The sequence below is a fragment of the Microtus ochrogaster genome, chromosome 18, assembly GCF_000317375.1.
Source record: "Microtus ochrogaster isolate Prairie Vole_2 chromosome 18, MicOch1.0, whole genome shotgun sequence".
Taxonomy (NCBI): Eukaryota; Metazoa; Chordata; class Mammalia; order Rodentia; family Cricetidae; genus Microtus; species Microtus ochrogaster.
In genome coordinates, this window is record NC_022020.1 from 47,513,737 (window position 1) to 47,534,536 (window position 20,800).

Below are 20,800 nucleotides of genomic sequence, written 5' to 3' on the forward strand. Positions count from 1 at the left end.
AAGCCAATGTTTTATTGCTGTAAAGAGACAACACAGCCACAGCAAGACTTATAAAGGAGAACATTTAATTGGGGGCTTGCTTATAGTATCAGAGGTTTAGTACATTATTGTCATGGCAGGAAGCATGGCGGCTCATAGGTAGACATGGTGCTGGAGAGTTAGCTGAGGGTTCCACGTCTGGATTGACAGGCAGCAGGAAGAAAGACACTGGCTTGGGCTTCTGAAACCCCAAAGTGCACCCCTAGAGACACACTTTCTTCAGCGAGGTGACACCTACTCCACCAAGGCCACCTGTCCTAAATCGTTTCAAGTAGCATCACTCTCTATGAATCTATGGGGCCCATTTTCATTCAAACCACCACAGAATATTTCAATTCTTTGAGGAAACTGTTACACAACAAAGGGCAAAGCAGAATCTCAGTAGTCAATGCAGGCATAGAAGCAAACAGAAGAAAAGGCAACCAAACAGGAAGAAACATACAAGATTAACTCAAGGCAGGGTGTAGAAAACCCGTATGCACATCAGGACTAGGACCGAGCTTATGACTTGATGGTAGAGCACTCCATGGCCGAGCACAGGAAGGTGGGTGGGAAGCCCTATATGCTGTCCCTAGCCCTAGGAAAACCAAACCAAACTGTCCACACCTGAACTGCAGTTATTTTAATTCAGCTGCTGTAAAGGCATTTCTTGTGTTAATAGTATACTTCATCCTATCTTTCCCTATTTGATTTTCCTTTAGCATTTTCTCACTTATCAAGCCTGTTGTGGGTGTGAGCAATCAACAATTTACCAAAGGAAAAGCAAAGATTTGTTAGCCCAAGCACCAGAGCATCAAGTCTTTCGCAAGTTGATCTATTTCCTTACATGTCTACTGCAAGCCAAGGTGCTTTAAAATTAAATTTTAAAATTTCACTCACTTATCTCTGATGTATGGGCAATTTGCATCCATCTATGTCTGTGTGCCTGGTATCCTCAGAGGGCAGAAGAGGGCATCAGATCCCTTAGGACTGACAGCTGGTAATGAGACACCTTGTGCGTACTGAGAATTGAAACTGAATCCTCTGCAAGAGCAGTCAGACTCTTAACCACTGAGCCATGTCTCCAACCCCCATTGTTTTAAGATAGTGTCATTATGTATACTGGGCTGACCTCAGATTGACAGAGATCTCCTGTCTGTGCTTCTCAAGTGTTATGATCAAGGACATGGGTCACCATCCCAGTACACCGAGGTCTTTTATGGTAAAGCCATCAAGATGAAAACAATTAAAGGTCTGGACTCAATTTCATCGGTCTTTCGGTCTAAAAGTTGACATTTCTGTAACAAGGTCAACCAAACAACAGAACGGGAAGGGAAAGATGTATTATGAATGGTTGGTTAGTGTTCTAGCTAGACTTATGTCAACGTGACAAAAGCTAGTGTCTTCTGAGGGGAGGGGACCTTGAAGCCTCCATAAAATTCAGCCTTAGGCAGGCCTGGAGGGCATTTTTCTAAATTAGTGGCTGATGGGAAAGGGCTCAGTCAATTCTGGGTGATCACCCTGGGTTCTCCAAGAAAGCAGACTAAGCCAGTAAATAGCTCCATGGCTTCAGCAACAGTTCCTGCCCCCAGGTTCCTGCCCTGACTTCCTTCGATGATGAACGGTGATACACAAGTGTAAGCAAAACAAGCCATTTCCTCTTCGTTTTACTTTTGGTTGTGGTATTTCATCACACCAAGAGGAACCCTAAGACAGTCCGTGTAATGGTGAGAAAGCCTGAGGGAGCGAAGTGAGTATGTATTTTGATATGGGTATGGCCTGCTGAGGACTACAAGGTCTTAATTGGCCCATGGAAAATTGGCAAAGCTTTTCTCTGGAGTCTGAGTGTCTATGGAAGACTAATCAGTGTGTGCAAAGACTAGCAACCGAGGCTTCCTCCTCCTCCTGGATGTTTACAGGGATTGTTGGTCTCCAGAGGCTTCCTTGAGACTAGCTAATGTCTTCCCCTGTGCTGTACCTAATGAACACCCAGCAGTAGAGGGATTAGAAAACCCCACCTGATCCTGGCTTCACTATGCGTGTGACTGTATGTCTGTCTGCCCTTTATTCCCTTACCAACCCTAGCTGGGTTCCAGGACCCAAGCCACAGCAGGTTAGCTCAAAATTTATTTTTAATACCATCACTTAGCCAGTCTTCCCTTTCCCCTAGACTTTAGGTGATCATAAAAATGCAAGAAAACCATGATAATTTAAGTAACAGGAGAATTTACTGGAGTTTCACGTAATCCTCAGTGTCATGAATTATAACCATTTTGTAAACATGGAATGACTGGTGGCAGAAGTCACAGGTACCAGAACTGCCCTCAAAATCTATGCTACCAAGTCTGAGTTCTACTACACTGTTGTGGCTTCCATGTCCCTTCTTTGAGCTTCTTTTATTATAGCTTCCTCTCATTGTGAACTCATTATTTAAGTCTGCAAAACAGAATAAAGAACCTAACGTTGATCTACTTGCAAAAATTGTGTGGAGAGATCAGAACACTCTAGATAACAGAACTCCTAAAACAACAGTCTGTTCTAGTTCACTTGCAAGGACAAGTAACTCTAAAATATACATGGCCCATTTTCTCACTGTTTCCATTTGTCAATCTTGTAGGAACGAAGGCAAATTCATATTGTGGAATTTCACTGTTCCTTCAGCAGGCAATTAGTAAAATGGTAAAATGCCTTGCCAAGAGAATCTTTTGACTGCAGAGTCCTGGAAATAGAACCTGGGTTCTCTGGAAGAGCAGTCGGAATGCCCTTAATCACCGAGTCATGTCTCAGTCTACAATAAATAATACTTTTTAAGTATACCTACACATGGTGCACAGTTCCAGGGGGATCTCACATACTCTTCTGGCCTCCACAAACACATGGTGCAGAGATACATGGAGACAAAACACACACATAAAATATGGTCATATATATATTTTTTTTTTTTAAAAACTTGGGGGCTGGAGAGATGGCTCAGCGGTGAAGAGCACTGGCTGCTCTTCCAGAGGACCTGGATTCAATTCTTAGCACCCACTTGGCAGCTCACAACTGTCTTAAACTTGAGCTCCAGGAGTTCCAATACCTTCACACAGATACACATGCAGGCAAAATACTACTGTGTAAAAGATAAAAAAGAAACAATTTAAAAAAGTACTATTTACTGCTCCCAGTACACTTTACACCATCTCCAAGTCTTATCTTTGTCCAGGTGTTTAGATGTGACAGAGGTCAAAGGAGGATGACTTCATACTCTCGAGGGCTAACTTACCACCTGAAAATATGACTGGAAGTCCGAGATTAGAATATGCCGCTCCAAAATAGTCTTTGCTATATATTGTGCTGGTTGTTATTTTGGGAAACTGCAGTCACGGGAGTAGCTGAGACTGACTTTCCTTTTTTAATGCAGTAGTTGAAAGAAAATGCACATTGGCAGTTTTATGTATCAAAGGGCTTCTCCAGACGTCTGAGACCACCCACTCTCATCATAATTTTGTCTTCCAGGCCTCTTCTGTAGGTCAGGATGTGATCAAAGCACCAGTTTTCTGAGGCTGACTCTCAGATTTTGCACGACTCTTGTGTTCACATAGACAACGGAGTTTGCTTTCCTCTCATTCACCCAGTTTGTGCCAGTTTAATTGGCAGTCCAAAGAATCTAGGAGGGCTGTTTCGAGTCTGTCCTAAAACTGACTGGATCTTTGAGCTTCGGAAGCAGCAGGAAGGGTAACGCTATGTTACAGAATTGAAAGGCCTTCCCACGAGATGAGTAAAAGAGAAACTTGCAAGCCAGTAGGCGACTGCCCCTGGCTAATGCACCAAAGGGAGCCAGCCCTGAACAGAAATCGCTGGAGCCTAGTTTCCTGGCTCCAGAGGTATACTTCGAGTCATTAACCACATTTCACAGAGCCAGGAATGACAAGGTTTGACTGTTTGGACAAATGGGGAAATTTACAATGTAAAATATTGTCAAGGCCAGCACTGCTTCTCCCAGACAGTTGTTAACTAAGGCTATCTCCGCCTGCCTGGCAGGGTTATGTTAAGAGAACCTTAGTGCTCCTTTGGCTAACTTAGTAAAAGTAAAATCTTTTATACAGCATCAGTTAAGATGTAAAAAATATACAGGTTCACAAAATTTACAAGGTTAATATATAAATGAGGAGACAGACGTTCAAACAAACATGGCTTAAGATGGATTTAATAACAGGAAACAAAGCTTGTCAGGGCTGGGAGCAGAGCTCAGTCGCAGAGTGCTTACCTAGCATTCTGGAGACCTTGCCTTCAATCCCCAGTGCTAAAAACACAAATTAAAGTTTGTTGATGTTTGAAGTAGTAATTTGTCAGTCTCAACTACAAAGGAAAAAAGGCATACCTCAGCATTATTAGATGAGAAATTCATGGGAGTCCAGCATTTTGTCCATTACCTCCCCATACAATCTAATATAAGATCCCAGGGCAAATCTGACAAAGGGCAAGAGTAAGGGTTGGTGGAAGCAGCCATTTGTAGGTAATTACTCAGACAATTGTGTTTGGGTCTTTGGCCGCTGGTATTGTCACGGGTATTTCATATCCAAGGGCCTGAAAATAACTGCTTATGAGGGAAGAGGATCTGCAGAACCCACACTCACCTGACACACACAAGTCTCTCTGCTGCTGAGTCTCGACCTGCTACCATCTGCCATGGAAACAGATACTGCTACACCGGCCCCAGCATGTACAAAGCTGGCTGCATAGGCAGGGATGCGTCCAAGTCTCTCTTGCTTCTATGGTGTTTTATCCACCAAACTGGGGATGTGACATGGGCCAGTAGGACTCCTATATGGGCAATTAGGCCCAGACCAAAAGCATCCTGATGCTGAGGTATTCATGGAGAGTGGCACTTTCACCAACTTGGATAACAGAGATGATACTACACCTTATACAATGAACCACGTGTGGCCCTGGAAGAGCACTTGCTGCTTACCAAGGTGCCCTTAACCCCACACCAGTTATGAAAAGACCCAGATCATGCTCAAGATCATCAACACTCCAAGGCTGTGCTGTCTGTACAACTCTGTTGGCATCACCTGCCTCATGATGGACTCCAGAGATGGACGTGCACGCACACAGTGCTCATCTACAGGAACTACTCTTTATGATGGACTCTGTGGGAACTGCAGCCCCGAGTTGTTATCCCTGCCCCCATTTGAGGTGCTTATCTACAGGAAAACATAATGAATTCCCTCTGCTCCTGGAGCGGGGAAGGAAGGAATTTTGAGTGCATGGTGACCGTTCCTTGATCCCTGACAGGGTCAGGTTAGTCCCTTCGCAGCCCCCTCCTCATTTGGTTCCATGGTATAAAACCACCCCCAGCAAGAGAATAAAGGGAGAGGCTGTTCCACCTCAACCTTGTGCTCTGTGTATTCATTCAACCTGGACACCCTCTGCTGAGACTCTTGGTTCCCGTCCACGCTGGCGCGGCAGGACTCCACACAAACGCACCCCCACACCCCTAACAGGGCCCATCTACAGGACCTACTCATGAAGTTCCAGAATAAACATGGCTACAACCTCATCATAACCAAGCAGGAAACCGATCTAATATCAAGAAATTGTGCCATTTTGCCCTGGACTTCCAGTAAGGCATGCCTGCTGCTGCATCCTTTGTCCTGGAGAAGAGTTATGTCCAACAGCCAGGTCATCACTATGAGCAAGGACCAATTCTGCTGCGCTCTTCTAGCCTTCCTTTCTGGGTGTGGACTATTTGGGTGTCCATGAACTTATCTTCATTTCTGTCATCAAGTGCGGTGTCAATATCAGCAAAGACGTCTATGCCATCGCAGTGCTGCCTGTAGGTACCACCATGTACCTAGGCATCGATTACACTAGGATACTGATCACTGCTCTGGCTCCTAGTACAGTGAAGATCAACACCATTCTCCCCAAGTCCAAGTACTCCATGTGGATAGGCAATTCCACTACGGCCTCCTGGTTCAGCAAGGAGGAATACAACGGTCCTTCCTTCATACACAGCAAATGATTCTAGGTGGACAATGACGGAGCTGTGTTTACACCTTTTCTTGACAAAACGTGCATGGAAAAAAAAACCCGGAGACAACTTTATTCTTTTTCTCAATTATAAATATATATATTGGTGCTTTTGATTCAGGATTTAAAAACTGGAATGGTGAAGGTGACAGCAGCTGATTTGGGATACGCATCCCCAAAGTTTTGCAATGTGGTTGAAGACTTTGCATTTTGTTGTTGCTACAGGAAGTCCCTTGTCCTCCCCAAAGAAGCACCCCATCCTAATCTAGAAAGGAGGATGCCCAGGTCATCCGAGAGCATGCAAGTGAGATGAGACAGCAGCATTACTTTTGTGTATTGCAAAAAAATTATCCACCCTAATACTTTGTTTTTAATTTTGAACAGTCAGCTACTATGCTTGGCCCCCCATGCTGGACTCTCCAACTCGAGATTTATGGAGGCTTTTGGTCTCCCTGGGAGTGGGTTGTGTTGTCAAGAGCTTACCTGTTCTTGGACTTGAGATCAGTTTAGTAAAAGAGCACACCTCATAAACAAAAAAACGGAAGACTGGCCCAACAGACCCTTTAGCCCTTCCAAAAGGGACAAGAAAGGGGCAGCTACGGAATAACGTGTGACCCCTAGCAGGGATTACAAGTAAAAAAGATAACTAAATAAAAAATGAAATAAAAAAGCCTTGAAAAATCTCTATATATGTCAACCCAAATGATCTAAATTTATACAAGGGTAAAGCTTTGTCAATCTAAGTACCTAAATGTCACACCAATCCCTACCATCTCCCTTTCCCATAAAATATAAGACACACGATGCTGCACTAATTCCAGAAATTAGTTGAAAACACAATTAAGGGATTTTGGATTCAGTCATCAGAGTACCAACTTAAATGACTTTTGTAAACATTTTGAAAAAGGCCATAGGACACTCGTCACATTGTTTAAATGCCCAGTGGCAGAACTTCTGATGAGACCAAACAGGCCACATAAACCAATAAGATACTGTAGAGATAAAGCCAATATGACTAAATCCAAAGTGGAGCACACGAAGGACCTCATGTATAATACAAACCAGCTTAATAAATAAAGGAGACACAGGTGCCAGAACCTGCGAGAGTTTTAGTTCCTGGGGGCTTGTTCACAGCCTTCTCTGAGACTCCACTGCCACTTCTACTCGGGCAAGTCTAATGGTGCGGCCATGAAGTTTGTAGCCATCTTGCCGTACTAATGCCACAGTGCCAGGCTGTACCCCTACAGCTGCTGGCATGTGACAGATGAGTTCATGCTCATGAGGGTCATATTTGTCACCAATCGGTGTCATTTTCTCTAGGCCATGCTTGGCAAACACGCTCTTCAGCTTTGCTTCTAAAAGGGACAGTCCTTGAAAGACTTTTTCCAGAGTAAGCTTGTGGTCCTCAGGTTTGGTTCCTTCTGAAAAGCACTCGGCAGTCTTCTCCAAAATGTCTGCCACCTCCACCAAGTCCTTACAGAAGCTCTGGATTCCTGCAGAAAACAGAACCAAGTCTGAGAACAACGCTGTCCTTAGGGGTAGAACCTGGAGTAGGCAAAGAGGTAGCTCACTTTATACTTAGTATTTCTGAGAGTGGGAAGGTTGCTATGCAGGACCTGGGGATCAGCTCAACCATTCAACCTCAACTGACAAGTCAGAGTCAGTTTTTGCAAACTGTGTCTGTCTGTCTGTCTGTCTGTCTGTCTACTGGGAAACCAGGAAAAGATACAATTTGGGCTAAATACACCTCTATAAAATGGACTAAAAACAGGCTTATCTTAGTTGTGCAAAGGCCACTCTCAAGAGATAAGATAGGAATATTTCATTGGGAGGGTGGGGGTGGAGAACACAAAATAAGAAAAGCCAACACTATGCTAAGGATGGCGAGAGCCACTTGTTCGTGGCTGCCTAGATAGGAAGGTAAGGCACACTTACAGATGAGGTGAGTATCCTTTCTAAGGCCTGTTAGGGAGACCTGGGAAAGGTCCACAGAAACCTTTTAGAGCAAGTGAACTATTTCAAGCTGAAAGTAAAGCCAAGTGTTTCCACTCTGATCGGGATAAGGAATGGTCACCACTGGACATCCATGGCATAATGCCCAGCAGGGGCTGGTAAAGAGTAGACTTATCTATTGACATGTTTATAGCTACGCCAAGGTGGGCAAGCCACCTAGACTAGTCACAGGTAAGCAATAAAAATACCGACAGGTAGACCTGAGAAAACTGACCAGATGTGGCAGACCAAAGGAGAGGAAGGAATTCTACTTTTAACTTCCCAGACTCTACTAGTAGAGTTTCTTGAGGAAAACAGTGGCACATCAGCCCAACAGCAGTATACTAGCAACATGCCCACTGACTTACAGGCATGCAGATGGGCTCACAAGGAAAAGAAAAAAGTGCCAGTGTCAAGCAAGGAAACAAGCCCTGACTGAGAGCAGATGCTGGGTTTTTGTGTTGGGGATTAAGCCCAAGCCCATGGTTCTGCCACTGAGCCACATTCTCAGCCATCCAGTAGAAATTTTAAAGCAGCAAGCTTCTGTGCTGATCTGCATACTGCCGGGGGGACTTTGCTTCTAAATGAGTGAAGTAGTGGGGATTTGGCTAAACAGAAGCCCAAGTTCAGTTTCTGACTGCATTCTCATTATTGTATTATGATTATTTTGTGTGTGATGTATGCACGTTTGCCTCTACGTGCACCCAGGTTATAGGTCAACGATGGATATTTTGCTCTAGTTTTTTTTTTTTTTTTAGATGAAGACTCTTAATGGACACAAAACTAGACATTTCAGCCACACTGAGGAGAGTCCAGCGAGTTGCCTGTCTCCTCCCCACCCCAGCACTGAAATTAGCCACACACCTGACCTTTTTTTCCATATGAATTTTGGGTATCCCAACTCAGAACTTCATGCTTGCAAAATAATTACTTTATCCACTGAACCATCTCCCAAGTCCCAATTTAACTACTGAGTTAAAACTATGCTTGCAAGGAGGTCAGATAGTTGTTATGACATGTCAGTTAAAAAACATACTTTTCACCAGGTGTGGTAGCTCATGCCTTTAATTCTAGCACTTGGGAGGCAGAGGCAGGAATTTCTGTGAGTTAGAGGCCAGCCTGGTCTATATAGAGTTCCAGGTTAGCGAGGGCTACATAGAGAGACCTTGACACAAAAGACATAAACCAAAATCAAAACCAAATTATACTTTCCTTCTCCCTCCATGCTCATCTCAACCCCTTCAGTTTCCTAAGTATCTCTGGCGGCCAGGAGGAAACTCCATAGGCAAACGACTTCTGTAGTGTCCTTGGTTAGATACATTGTTTTAAGTCAATAAACTGGCCATTAGTTAACATGAATTCATTCCTAGATGTCTAACTAGTGCTAACTCAATGCTTGACTTTAGTGTCCATCCACATTACTCATCAAGCAGGTCGAACATCAGAAGTTCCCTCATTGCTAAAACTGTTCTACTTGGAACAAGACATTTCCACAGCTCAGCAGCCAACAACTTTCTTCTGTAAAAGGCCACACAGCAAGCAATTTAAGGTTTGTGGGACAAGAGGCAAAAGTCAAAAATTTTATGTTTTGTAAGTAAAGAGAAAATAAGTTCATATGAACTTTAAAAAAAAAAAACATGAAATTCAAAACTACTAACTGGCAGCTGGCTATGATCTGTGGAGCTTTGTTATAGACTTGGATACACATGCACACAAGTGCACAAGTGCTCGAACACACACACACTTTCAAGTTTGACCTTCTTTCAGGCTGTTCTATAAAGAACCGACTTGCAAAGCACTGACAGCAATAAAGGATTCTTGCCCACAGTAGTATAAACTTTCCCTGTGTATACAGGCCAATGCTGCTTACATCACACAAACTTTAGCATTCCTGGTTATGCACTGCTCTTTGGATTTTCCTCTTGAATGTCACAATAATTCACTGTTTCATCAATGACTAAAAAATATTATTTGTATATACACTAGAATGTTGGAACTGTAGCAACTGTACATCCTTAGAAAAATAAAGGCTAGCATTATTATACATGACACCATTTCCATGTGCAGCAGAGAAAGCCTGTGGGGAGAGTGGAAGGTATGGGATGTATCAGTTAGGGGTCTCAGATGCATTTCTACTACAATTAGTTTACAAAAGTGCTTACAAAGGTACAAGCCCTTCAAATAAATTTACTGTTTTATGAATCATCTCTCACCAAATATCTTGGCGTCTTCTACACATCTCTGGGTTCGTCTCCTTATGTTTTCACAATCAGCGACAGCTCTCTGGTATCTCAGCTAAATAACAAAAGCAAAATCAAAGGTGAGAAGTCAGTGGTAAAGAATGCTTTTACTTTATAAATCTTGCCCTTGTAATAGAGGCAGGGACACAGCTCAGTGATAGAGTACATTCTCAGCATGCACAAGGCCCTGGGTTTAGTCTTCAGTAGTCGCTGTTTAAAAACAAACTAGTAGCCGGGCAGTGGTGGCGCACGCCTTTAATCCAAGCACTTGGGAGGCAGAGGCAGGCAGATCTCTGTGAGTTCGAGACCAGCCTGGTCTACAAGAGCTAGTTCCAGGACAGGAACCCAAACCACAGAGAAACCCTGTCTCGAAAAACCAAAAAAAAAAAAAACAAAAAAATAAAAACAAACTAGTCTGAGACCGGCTGCTCTCCAAATTTCCAAAGCAGTAATCTATTTACTCTTCAGTAGCTTGTAAGTAATTACAACTAGCTTGAACACATCACTTTTCAAGTTCATTATCCAGAGCAAACAATTTCACATTTAGGCAACACTGCCAACCTTTCTTTCATGGGCCCGAACTCTCACATGATAAAGAATAAGTTTTAAAAACTTATCACTGCAACTGGAAAGATGATTCAGAAGTTAAGAGCATTGACTGCTCTTCTAGAGGTCCTGAGTTTAAATCCCAGCAACCACATGGTGGCTCACAACCATATGTAATGTGAGATCTGATGCCTTCTGGTGTGTAAGCAAACAGGCAGACAGAACATAATATATATATAACATACATCTTAAAATAAAACAAAACCAACCAACCAAACAAACAAAAAAAAAACCAATAACCAAAACCTATCACCTATTTCAAGGCAGTTAACTCATCCTGTTTGTTCCTCTTTTCCCTTTTTAGTTCCTGGGTTCTTTAATTGCTCTCATAAGACTGCTTCCCAGCACCCTGAAGTCCTGAGGGACTTTACTCTGCCTCATAATTATTCTGCTTTAGCTATCTCTTCTCACAGTGCTCAGTCACAACTACGTTTAGTAGGTCAGATGTTCTTTGCTTACCAGAGTACAAAGACCTCACACACCCAGCAAATATTTATTCTCTATCACCTGACAGCCACCACACCACCTTCAACTGCCAAACCATCAGTTATCTAAGGGCTGGGAAACAAGAGGGAAGCAAAACAAGGCACCACCCTTAGCAAGTGGCTTTTAAAAACCAGATTTTTTTTTTTTTAAATTGGCCCAGCAAGAGAGTAATGGAAGAGGGGTAAAAACCATTTTAAAGGAAAGTTCATTTAAAAAAACAAAAAACACAAAAAATTTTGCTTGAACATTTAAATCAGAAAAGAGATAGCGAATAAATAATATAAAATCTATTACTCACTGTTAAATCCTGGACTTCTTTTTCCAGTTTAACAGCTTTTAGCCTTAAAGCTTGCTCAGCAAGGGAGGGACCGAGTACGTCAGGAGGGTCCTCAGAACTGCAGTCTTCCCCAGCAGTTCTTTGGGTGGCAGTGCTGAATGGGTGTAGCCATCCCCTAAGAGGGTGGGGTAGGGCAGTGGCACACAATTAAAAAATGCCACCATACAAAGGCAAACCACAACAGTTAGAGCCCCAAAGCACCCCACGCTGACTCTTCATAGTCTTCAGTCTTGGTGACAGATGCTACGAAGTCCTAAGCTTTTTCTGCTTCATCTGCCTCACGTTTTTATTGACTAGATTTTAAAGTGCTCTTAAAAGTAGCACTAAAGTGAGAAAAACAGCTCAGCAGTTAAGAGCACTGATTGCTCTTCCAGAAGACCTGGATTCAACTCCAAGCATCTAAGCAGTGGCAACTCACAACCACCCGTAACTCCAGTTCTCCGGGATCTAATGCCTTCTGTGGGCAGCAGGTGCGCAGTTGGAGCAGACATAATGCAGACCAAACTCCCATACATTTAAAGTTTTAACGATATGCACTTGTCATGCCACACAATTTACCATTTAGAGTGTACAATTCAACATTTTTACCATGTCCAGAGTCTGTGCGTGAAATCACAATTTCACAACATCTTTGTCACATAAAAGGGCTTGTATTCACACATCATTTACCACTGCCTCCTACACTGTTTGCCCCAGGTAAACCTGATACTTTGTTTTCTATAGACAAGTCTTTTATGGATGCTTAATGTCTAAAGAATCGTAATAGATGATCATTTAGAATGTGTTTCAGGTTCATTCATGTAATTGTGATAAGAGAAAAACACCAAGTTTTTTTTTAATTAAAAGGAATAGGAATAGAATGAATTTACTGACAAATAGGAAATATTAGGTAACAGAGGAATAAGAAAAGAACATAAGAAACTCTCCTCTGAAACACAGGAGCTAAAACTAAACTGCTGGCTTCTCCACCCCAGCCCCAAAAGGGTCACATCTGCTTTTTTCCCCTGAGAAGAGAGCATCACCAACATCTGATTAGACAGATGTTAGCTAAAGATAAAAATGTCTTAACTAGAAACTTGGAAATCTCAGCTTCTGTAAAACCTGCTTAGCTCTGGGAAATCTCCTTTGACACAGGGATAAAAAGACCCAAGATGGTCTGAAGATTATGATAATGTCTAACCCTACATAAAATATGAAATATTTCAGATCAGGGCTTTAGTAGCTAGAGTCTACAGCTGTATACTAAAAAAGTTTTTCTCATTGGGGACGGGTGAGGCACCCCCCCAACTGTATTTACCAGTAATTGGTTACTTTCTACTGCTAATAGCTCATTGTGTAGATAGATATGCCACACCTTTTTACCCATTTGTCAACTGATGGACGTTTGGATTTCTTTTCTACTAGAATGATAACACTGCTTCTACACAACAAATGCTATTATAATCTGTCATGTCCAGCCTAACTGTAGGAATGGACCTCATTGGGGCAGTGAGGGAATGAAGAAGATAGACAGAAAGGTGGGGTCACGTGGTCCAGGCTCACTACTAGAAAAAAACCACAGCACCCTGGAAGCTCAGCATTTTATCAGTAGAGTTGTTCAAACTTTAGGGAGGTGGGGTTATTACATACAGATCCATCAAGGGGGGGTGCTTTTGGTGTACAGTTACATCAAGAGGACAGGTTTAGTTAATCTCAGTAGGTGTAGTCTCTGTAGAGGAACAGTCTTTAAATTGTAAACATCCAGAGGGGAGAAGCTACACGGACATTTTCTGCACACACTGGTAATACTCACACTCAACCCCTAGAGGGAGGCTTTGCCACTCCTCCATGGGCATGAGGCTCCGGGCTCTTTGACATGGCCTGTTCGTGTCATCACACCCATTCACACAGGACTTTTACCCACTCAGGTTTCCTACATCTCCCCTTTCCTATTTCTCAGATGTGCAGGATGAATCTTCACTATTAGTCCAGTGGCAGTTCACCACAGTGCCCAACACCAGACACAAAAGGCATTAAAGGTGACTTTTTTTCTGTTTCACCTTTTGGCCTCTTCCATCGCTGTGTTACCACTCTGCCACTCTGGGCCGTCTTCTTGCCCTCAGGTGCTACAAAGACACTCTTTGTGGGATCTAGTCTCTTCACACCTGGAGCCAGGCTCTTTACAGGCCTCGAAGGTACCCAAAGTAGTTATTCTGCACTGTCAGGAAAAACACAAGCATACCTTCACCCCCACATTAGCATAGGCCAAACCATTTTTCTGTCATGACATCTTTCCATATAGCACCTTAGGTTTTATTTCTCTGTCCTTTGGTGGCCAGTGTCAACTCTACAGTGAGGTAATCTACTTAAAATATTTTAATGTGAACAAGGCCTTGTTTAGACAATTGGTAGGGGCAGAGCGCTCCTTTTAGTGTTTGTTATTTGAGACATCTGTGGGATCTTTCTACAATAGCTGTCCCTGGGGGTTGTAAGGAACACTTGTGTTGTGAGCCATTTTATGTTGGGCACAAATGCTTTTAAAGCAGAAGACATGTAGGTAGAACATTTTCCATTTAAAGATGTTGTAGATAGAACCAAATGGCAAATGCAGCAATGCACTGAGCAGTATGGTATGTTCTGCAGCCTCCCTTGTGAACAGAGGCATAAACTGAGAATAGGTATCAGCATTAAACATGCACACACTGTGCTTCCCAAAGGAAGAGACATGAGTAACATCCATCTGCCAGAGAGCACTGGGATGTAACCCCTGGGGTTAACACTTCACATGTGATGGGATGAAAAGGATTGGTTGTACTGCTTAACTATCTGCCTAGCCTGTTCTTCCTGGGAGGAAACAAGTTCACTGCATAAAGCATTTTGGTGGTACAGATCATGACTATTATGGAATATTCCTTTATACTCCGTGAATATATGTCATTGTGATTGGTTTAATAAAGTAGCCGATTGGTCTATAGCTAGATAGGATAAGGTTAGGTAAGGAATCAAAAAAAAGAGGACTCTAGCAAGAAGGGCGGAATCTGAGAATCTCGAGGAGACGTGGAGAGAATGAACTTGCCCTACTGAGAAAAGGTATTTTCTATGTGGCAGAGCATAGATAAGAAATATGGGCCAGGCGGTGGTGGCACACGCTTTTAATCCCATCACTCAGGAGGCAGAGTCAGGTGGATATCTGTGAGTTCAAGACCAGCCTGGTCCACAGAGCTAGTTCTAGGACAGGCTCCAAAGCTACAGAGAAACCCTGTCTTGAAAAACAAAAACAAAACAAAAAAAGGTTTATTTAAAATGTAAGAGTTAGCTAGTAATAACCTTGAGCTATTGGCAGAGTTTTTTTTTTTTTTTTTTTGAGAGGATTTCTCTGTAGCTTTGGAGTCTGTCCTGTCCTCTGCAGACCAGGTTGGACTTGAACTCACAGAGATCTGCCTGTCTCTGCCTCCCAAGTGCTGGGATTAAAGGTGTGCGCCACCACTGCTTGACTTGGCTGAACATTTATATGGTAAGTCTCTGTGTGGTTATTTGGAAGTGGGCTGGCAAGATGAAAAATTCTACCTGCAGACCATAATGAGCTTGTAGTAAGTCGAACTATACAGCAGCAGAGAAGCAGAGCAGGGATCCTGAGACTCAAGCATTACCTTCAGCCAATGGCTGAGGGCAACCTCAGTGTGACTAAATACGACTAATATAGCGAAAACTCTGGTATAACTCTTGATCTAGGCTCGGACCAGTGTAGCCAAGGCTTGTGTTATTCTGACCACATAGGAGCTGTTCTTTTAAGTTTAAATGAAAACATGGTGTAGCAGTAGGTGATGGCAGTCCTGGCTGTAGGGACCTATTGCCTGCTTGCATGACTTTATGGCTCTTAAACCGTGTAACAACCTCCATTTACACTATTTCTTTTTTGTAACAAAGATGGGGTGTTTCAAGGGCTATTGGGCCACTCTGTGTGTTTGGCCTGTAATTGTTTTTCTACCAAAGCAATGGTTGCAGTCAATACCCAACCTGACATTGCCAAATGGCCACTAATCAACATACCAGTTTCTCTGATGCCAAATAATCCAGGAGAGAAATTTCCATGGGGGGAGGCGTGTGCCTTGCAGTATCAACTTAGGCTGCTAGTGAAAAGAATCTGCAGAGGGACGCCTGTCTTCTAAATATACACTGATGGGACTGCAACTTTTTACCTTGCTTCCAGGATTTCTCAAAACCTCTAAATACTGAGATATCTTATATGCTTATCTTTAGAGTCTACTTGTCCCATATTATACTTGACACTTAGAATTGCCTGCCCTCTCTCCCTTTGTTCCTTTATTTTATTTTTCTCTTCATCTCTTTCCTCCTTTTTACTGGCATAAATACACTTCTCTTGGAAGTGTCCACTCCTTTGGCCAAAGAGTTTCCCTTAGCCACCGTCCATGTCCCTGGTTGGGCACCACTTGCTGCATCCAGCAGAGCTCCAGAGATAGTTGACTGTGGTGGTGAGAATGTGAAGAAAAGACAGAAAGCTGGGATCAGGTAGTCAGGGCTCTTGTCTGGAGAAACCCCAGCACCCTGGAAGCTTTGATTATATATAGTTTGTAATATAGATCGAACAGAGAGGCAGAGTTATTGCATAAAGTTGAACAAGGAGACAAGGTTATCACACACACAGACAAACAAGGGGGCAGGGCTTATGGTGTACAAAGGAATTAAGTTCATCTCAGTAGGAGTAATCTCTGTAGGGGCGCAGTCTTCAGGCTGTAAACATCCAGGGAGGGAGAATACTACAGCGATCTTTCTGCACACACTATTAACACCTGCACTCTGTCCCCCACGGAAGGCTGTGCCATGCCTCCACGGGTCAGAGGGAGTTTTGACATGGCTTGTATATGTCAACACATGCATTCACTCAGGACTTCACTCACTGAGGACTTTCTCCACTCCTCACGATAAACCCTACTTTACTGAAGAAAAACCCTAAGAGGAGATGCTTGAGGTTTAATGACATAGTCAAGATCTAAAAAATTAAGCTGGGCAAAGTGGCATGTAACTATCTGCAACTCAGGTACTGGGAGGCTGATATGGGCAGATCATTTGGTAGCATAGTAAAAGTCTGTCTCAAAAGAACAAAAATAGTGCTCCCTCCAAAACAAACAACAAACAAAAGAAAGGCACATGCAGAGCAAGTGTTCCATTGAGCCAGGATATTTAACACCAGGAAGCCACAAAGTTATACAATTCTGGTCTAACTCTTTATCTTATAGAAGGGGAAAATGAGTAAAAGGAACTCAGGCTTAGAATTCCAAGACTTTATGGCCACACACTGTAAGGGAAGAAAATCTGTGCTATGAAAGAGAAATTATGACTGGTCGTTTCTGGACAGAACAGGTCACTAAAATAGAACCTTATTTTAGTCAACTAGTTTTTGTTCAGCTAGTTATGTAATCTAAAATTTTGCATAGCTAATGAAAATGGTTAAGGTCCCAACAACAGGACATACATTTCTTAATTGACAAAGCATTTGAAATTGTTTTTCAGGAACTGCTTACAGGATCCATTCAAGAGCAGTTTCAAATAGGCATTTTAAGAAGGGACAGTCCTGGCTGGGCAGTGGTGGTGCATGCCTTTAATCCCAGCACTTGGGAGGCAGAGGCAGGCTGATCTCTTGTGAATTCAATGCCAGCCTGGTCTACACAGTGAGTTCCAGGATAGTTAGGACGGACGACACAGAGAAATCCTGTCTTGAAACTTCTTCCCACAAAAGTGTGAACAGTTCCATAAGCCAGTTTGCTTGCCAGTGACATTTTGATATTACGAGCTCAAAATCCTAAGCACAAAACATAACTTCCCCCTAATAAGCACATGACTTGTGAAGAGGCAAGATGACATCTACACTGGCACAAAAGAACCCTAGATTATAGCCGGGCAGTGGTGGCACAAGCCTTTAATCCCAGCACTCGGTAGGCAGAGGCAGGCAGATCTCTGTGAGCTCGAGGTCAGCCTGGTCTACAAGAGCTAGTTCCAGGACTGGCTCCAAAGTTACAGAGAAATCCTGTCTTGAAAAACCAAAAAAAGAAAAGAACCCTAGATTGTTCTCCTTCTTACCACCTAAATGAGAAATAGCCTCTCTCTGCCTATTAGTTTCCCCATCAATTGACAAGGGAAGGAGGTAAACTTTCTGTCCTCCTTGCCAGTTGACCTTGCAATAAAACTTTTCTGTTATAAAAAACAAAACAAAACAAAACCATCCTTGGCTGCTATGGGCAGAGGAAGGTGAGCCCTTGCTCTTGGTATCACTAAAATATTTGATATTTAGTTCAGTGTACACAGAAATGTAGACTTGGACCTTGTTTAGAGCAGCTCTTCAACTGCGGAAGTTCTGACCTCTAGTTTAAGGAAGTTTTCACTATACCTCCTAGACCCAAGTGAAAAACTTACAAGGTTAATCAATCTGTGGGTTCGGGAGCTCTTTAAAGCAAATAGTTTCTTACTTATATGCACAGACATATCTTGGACAGTGATCACTGAGGTGGCAGAAATGATAACAAAGGCTTAAGGGGATGGGAGTTTTCTTTAAGAAAAGAGAACTTTAGGCAGAGCAAAGAGCTGGCTTAGTGTCACAATCAAGGGCATTTCCCAGACTTACAGGCTGGTCCTGAATTTTATTAAGCATTGATATCCAACTAAACCATGTATCCAATTAGGATACACGGTCCTAACTAAATATTTGGTTCAGAAAATATAGTTATCATAGATATGTCTGGGGCAAATTATACACAGCCAAAAAGACCAGCCCTCTTGGAAAACCACATTTATCCCGAATAAACAGAAAGCTGTTCAAAATGACCAGTTTGAAGAGAAGAGGTCAATGCTCAATTACTCCTTCAGAAGAAACTAGTCTTTGATTATTTCCTTACCTCACCCAACAAACTGCCAAAGGTAGGAAAACAAACCACCCGGCCCTATGCGTTGAATTCAAGGCCTCACAGCTCTGGTAGGGCGGGTGTATTAGATCAGGTGCATCAAGACCGGAAAAAGAATGACAAATGGTCACGCAAATTTCCTGGTTTTCCCCGCAGCTAGCTGACAAGTCAGAATTCTCGAACTTATAGACAGCCTTAAAAAAAAAATCTTTCTCAGGAGTATCCCCTGAGAATAATGAACCGTGTTCACTAATACAAAACACCTGCTCGAGAACCGCGGCTGGTTTCTAGGCGCGGGGTAACTTCCTTAAGATTTGTTTGGAAAAGTTGGTAAATTTTCCTAAATTCTAGATTCCTCAAGTTATTAAACACGAAATAATAAAAAGCGACTACCCATAGTTCTGCAGGCCACTGATGGCACGAATTTCACTGGTGGAAGGGGCGTTTGGGGAACGGTCCATGGCTCTCCTTTTACACATAAGTCAAACGATACTCCCGAGAGCTGGAGAGAGTGACTGGACCACATGGAGTCTGGCTAAGAACCCCACGACATCCTTGGAAGACACAGGCGCGCAGGGGCTAGGGGACGAGTTACGTTTCCGATTCAGTCCTGCTTGGCTTCTATCTCCTAGGACGTGGCCTTGGATCCACTTATCTTCCCTGACCGGGAAAAGCGCGCCGATGGGCCTCAGCCTCCCTTGCAGGAGACGCGGCGTGGACGCCGGGTCACGGGGCCTGCGGCCGGTCCTCGCTGGCGCCGAGTTAGCCCTTGCTTTCCCTCCCAAAGCTGCCCATCGCAGCGCCCACGCCACGGCCTGCCCAGCCCCGCTGCCCTGCTTACCTGCTCTCTGACACAAGCCCCGAGGCCAGGAGGCGCTGCAGCCGCTGCACCGCCCACAGCGACCGCGCCGCCATGTTCCAGACCAGAGCGTCGACACCGCGCACGCGCGCTCGAGCCAAGCGAAGAGACGCGCTCGCCGGAAAGCCACGCCCCTCCCCTGTGTAGGCAGGGACTTCCGGTTTCCTGTGCTCCACACCGCTCTTCCTGGCCGGGAGGACGCTTGTCCCAAGAGCTTCAAAGTAGGTGCCAAGTTCATGGTGAGCGAGGCGGCTCTCACCTCATCCTCGAGGAGCGCATATGAGATGACAAGCAATAAATGTAAAATGTGAGCAGTGCTTAAACGCGAGGGGCACGCGCTTTGAAAGTAAGATAGACGCGTAGGCCGACGAGTCTCAACAACCTGAGTTCGATCCTGGGACCCACTAGAAGAAAAAAAAGAATTCTAAAGTTTGTTTTCTGACTTCACTTCGGGCCCAGTCATGTACGCGCCGAAATAAATACACGCCCACACAAAACTGAAAAAAAAAAAAGACTAGAATATAGCCGTAAAGAAAGCAAGTCAAGAGGGAGAGTATTGAAAGCAAAAGATGGGAATCCGGAGAGAGGGTATGGTAATGTCAGACTGGAGAATTGGCTTGAACCGGTCTGGTGAGCGATTAACTACTGCAGCCTGGTCGCACCTTTCCCAGTCACTCTCATGATTTTTCTTTCCACTACTGTTTTCTGACGTAAGTGTGTGTTAATGATAAATGGTTGAGTTGTTTCCGCTTAGTAAAATCTAAGCGCTTTTCAGGGCAGAGCTATATTTTGTTGTCTGATTTTGGTTGCAGTAGCTCGACAACAGGTATGACTCAGGCCTGTAATCCCAGCTACTCCGGGCTAAGGCCAGACGATCACAAGATCGTGTTTAGCTGGGGCACCTTAGTGAGGTGGTCTCAGTACAAGAGAGCTGGGGATACAGCTCAGTGGTCGAGTGCATGCCTACACATGCCAGACCCTTCCTCGGTACTAGAGAAAAAAAAGTCCCTTTGCTGTTCAGAGAAAATTGAAGGGTGTAAAAAGAGGTAGAGAAGAGGAACTGTTGGAATAGCCCCGGCAAGAGAGGATGGAATGTTTTTACTATGGTTGTTGACAGAGGGTCTTATATGAAGCCCTGAGCTCGTTCTTCACCGTCTTCAGAGGTGGGTTTGCAGGGCAGGCCATCTCACCCCCTATCACCGTAGACAGTGTAGTTTCAGAGAAACCTAACTAGCTGGTGTAAGTCTCTGTGCTTACTTCCTATTTTCTTAGTATTTTGTCTTGCTTTTTTTCTGCAATGTAGAATTTGAGTTTTGTGGTGTGTCTTGATCACTGTTTCCCCCCCCCC

The 20,800-nt window shown here is 43.6% G+C and overlaps 1 protein-coding gene across 1 annotated transcript; it reads right to left on the minus strand.

Annotated features, from left to right (window-relative positions):
- Positions 1–6,120: 6,120 nt before the first annotated feature.
- On the minus strand, positions 6,121–19,537 carry Grpel2 (GrpE like 2, mitochondrial). The gene is made up of 4 exons (XM_005356178.2): positions 19,435–19,537; positions 11,659–11,812; positions 10,242–10,323; positions 6,121–7,529 (listed from the first exon to the last, which is right to left on the minus strand). The coding sequence occupies exons 1-4, from the start codon at positions 19,506–19,508 to the stop codon at positions 7,165–7,167; spliced, it is 675 nt and encodes a 224-aa protein (XP_005356235.1). The 5' UTR covers positions 19,509–19,537; the 3' UTR covers positions 6,121–7,164.
- Between the last annotated feature and the right edge of the window lie 1,263 nt (positions 19,538–20,800).

Coding starts and splice junctions, on each gene's coding strand:
- Grpel2 (XM_005356178.2), bottom strand. CDS start 19,508: ATGGCGGCGCGGTCGCTGTGGGCGGTGCAGCGGCTGCAGCGCCTCCTG. Junction 11,813..19,434: donor GGGCTTGTGTCAGAGAGCAG/GTAAGCAGGGCA, acceptor CCACCCTCTTAG/GGGATGGCTACACCCATTCA. Junction 7,530..10,241: donor AGAAGACGCCAAGATATTTG/GTGAGAGATGAT, acceptor TGTTTTCTGCAG/GAATCCAGAGCTTCTGTAAG.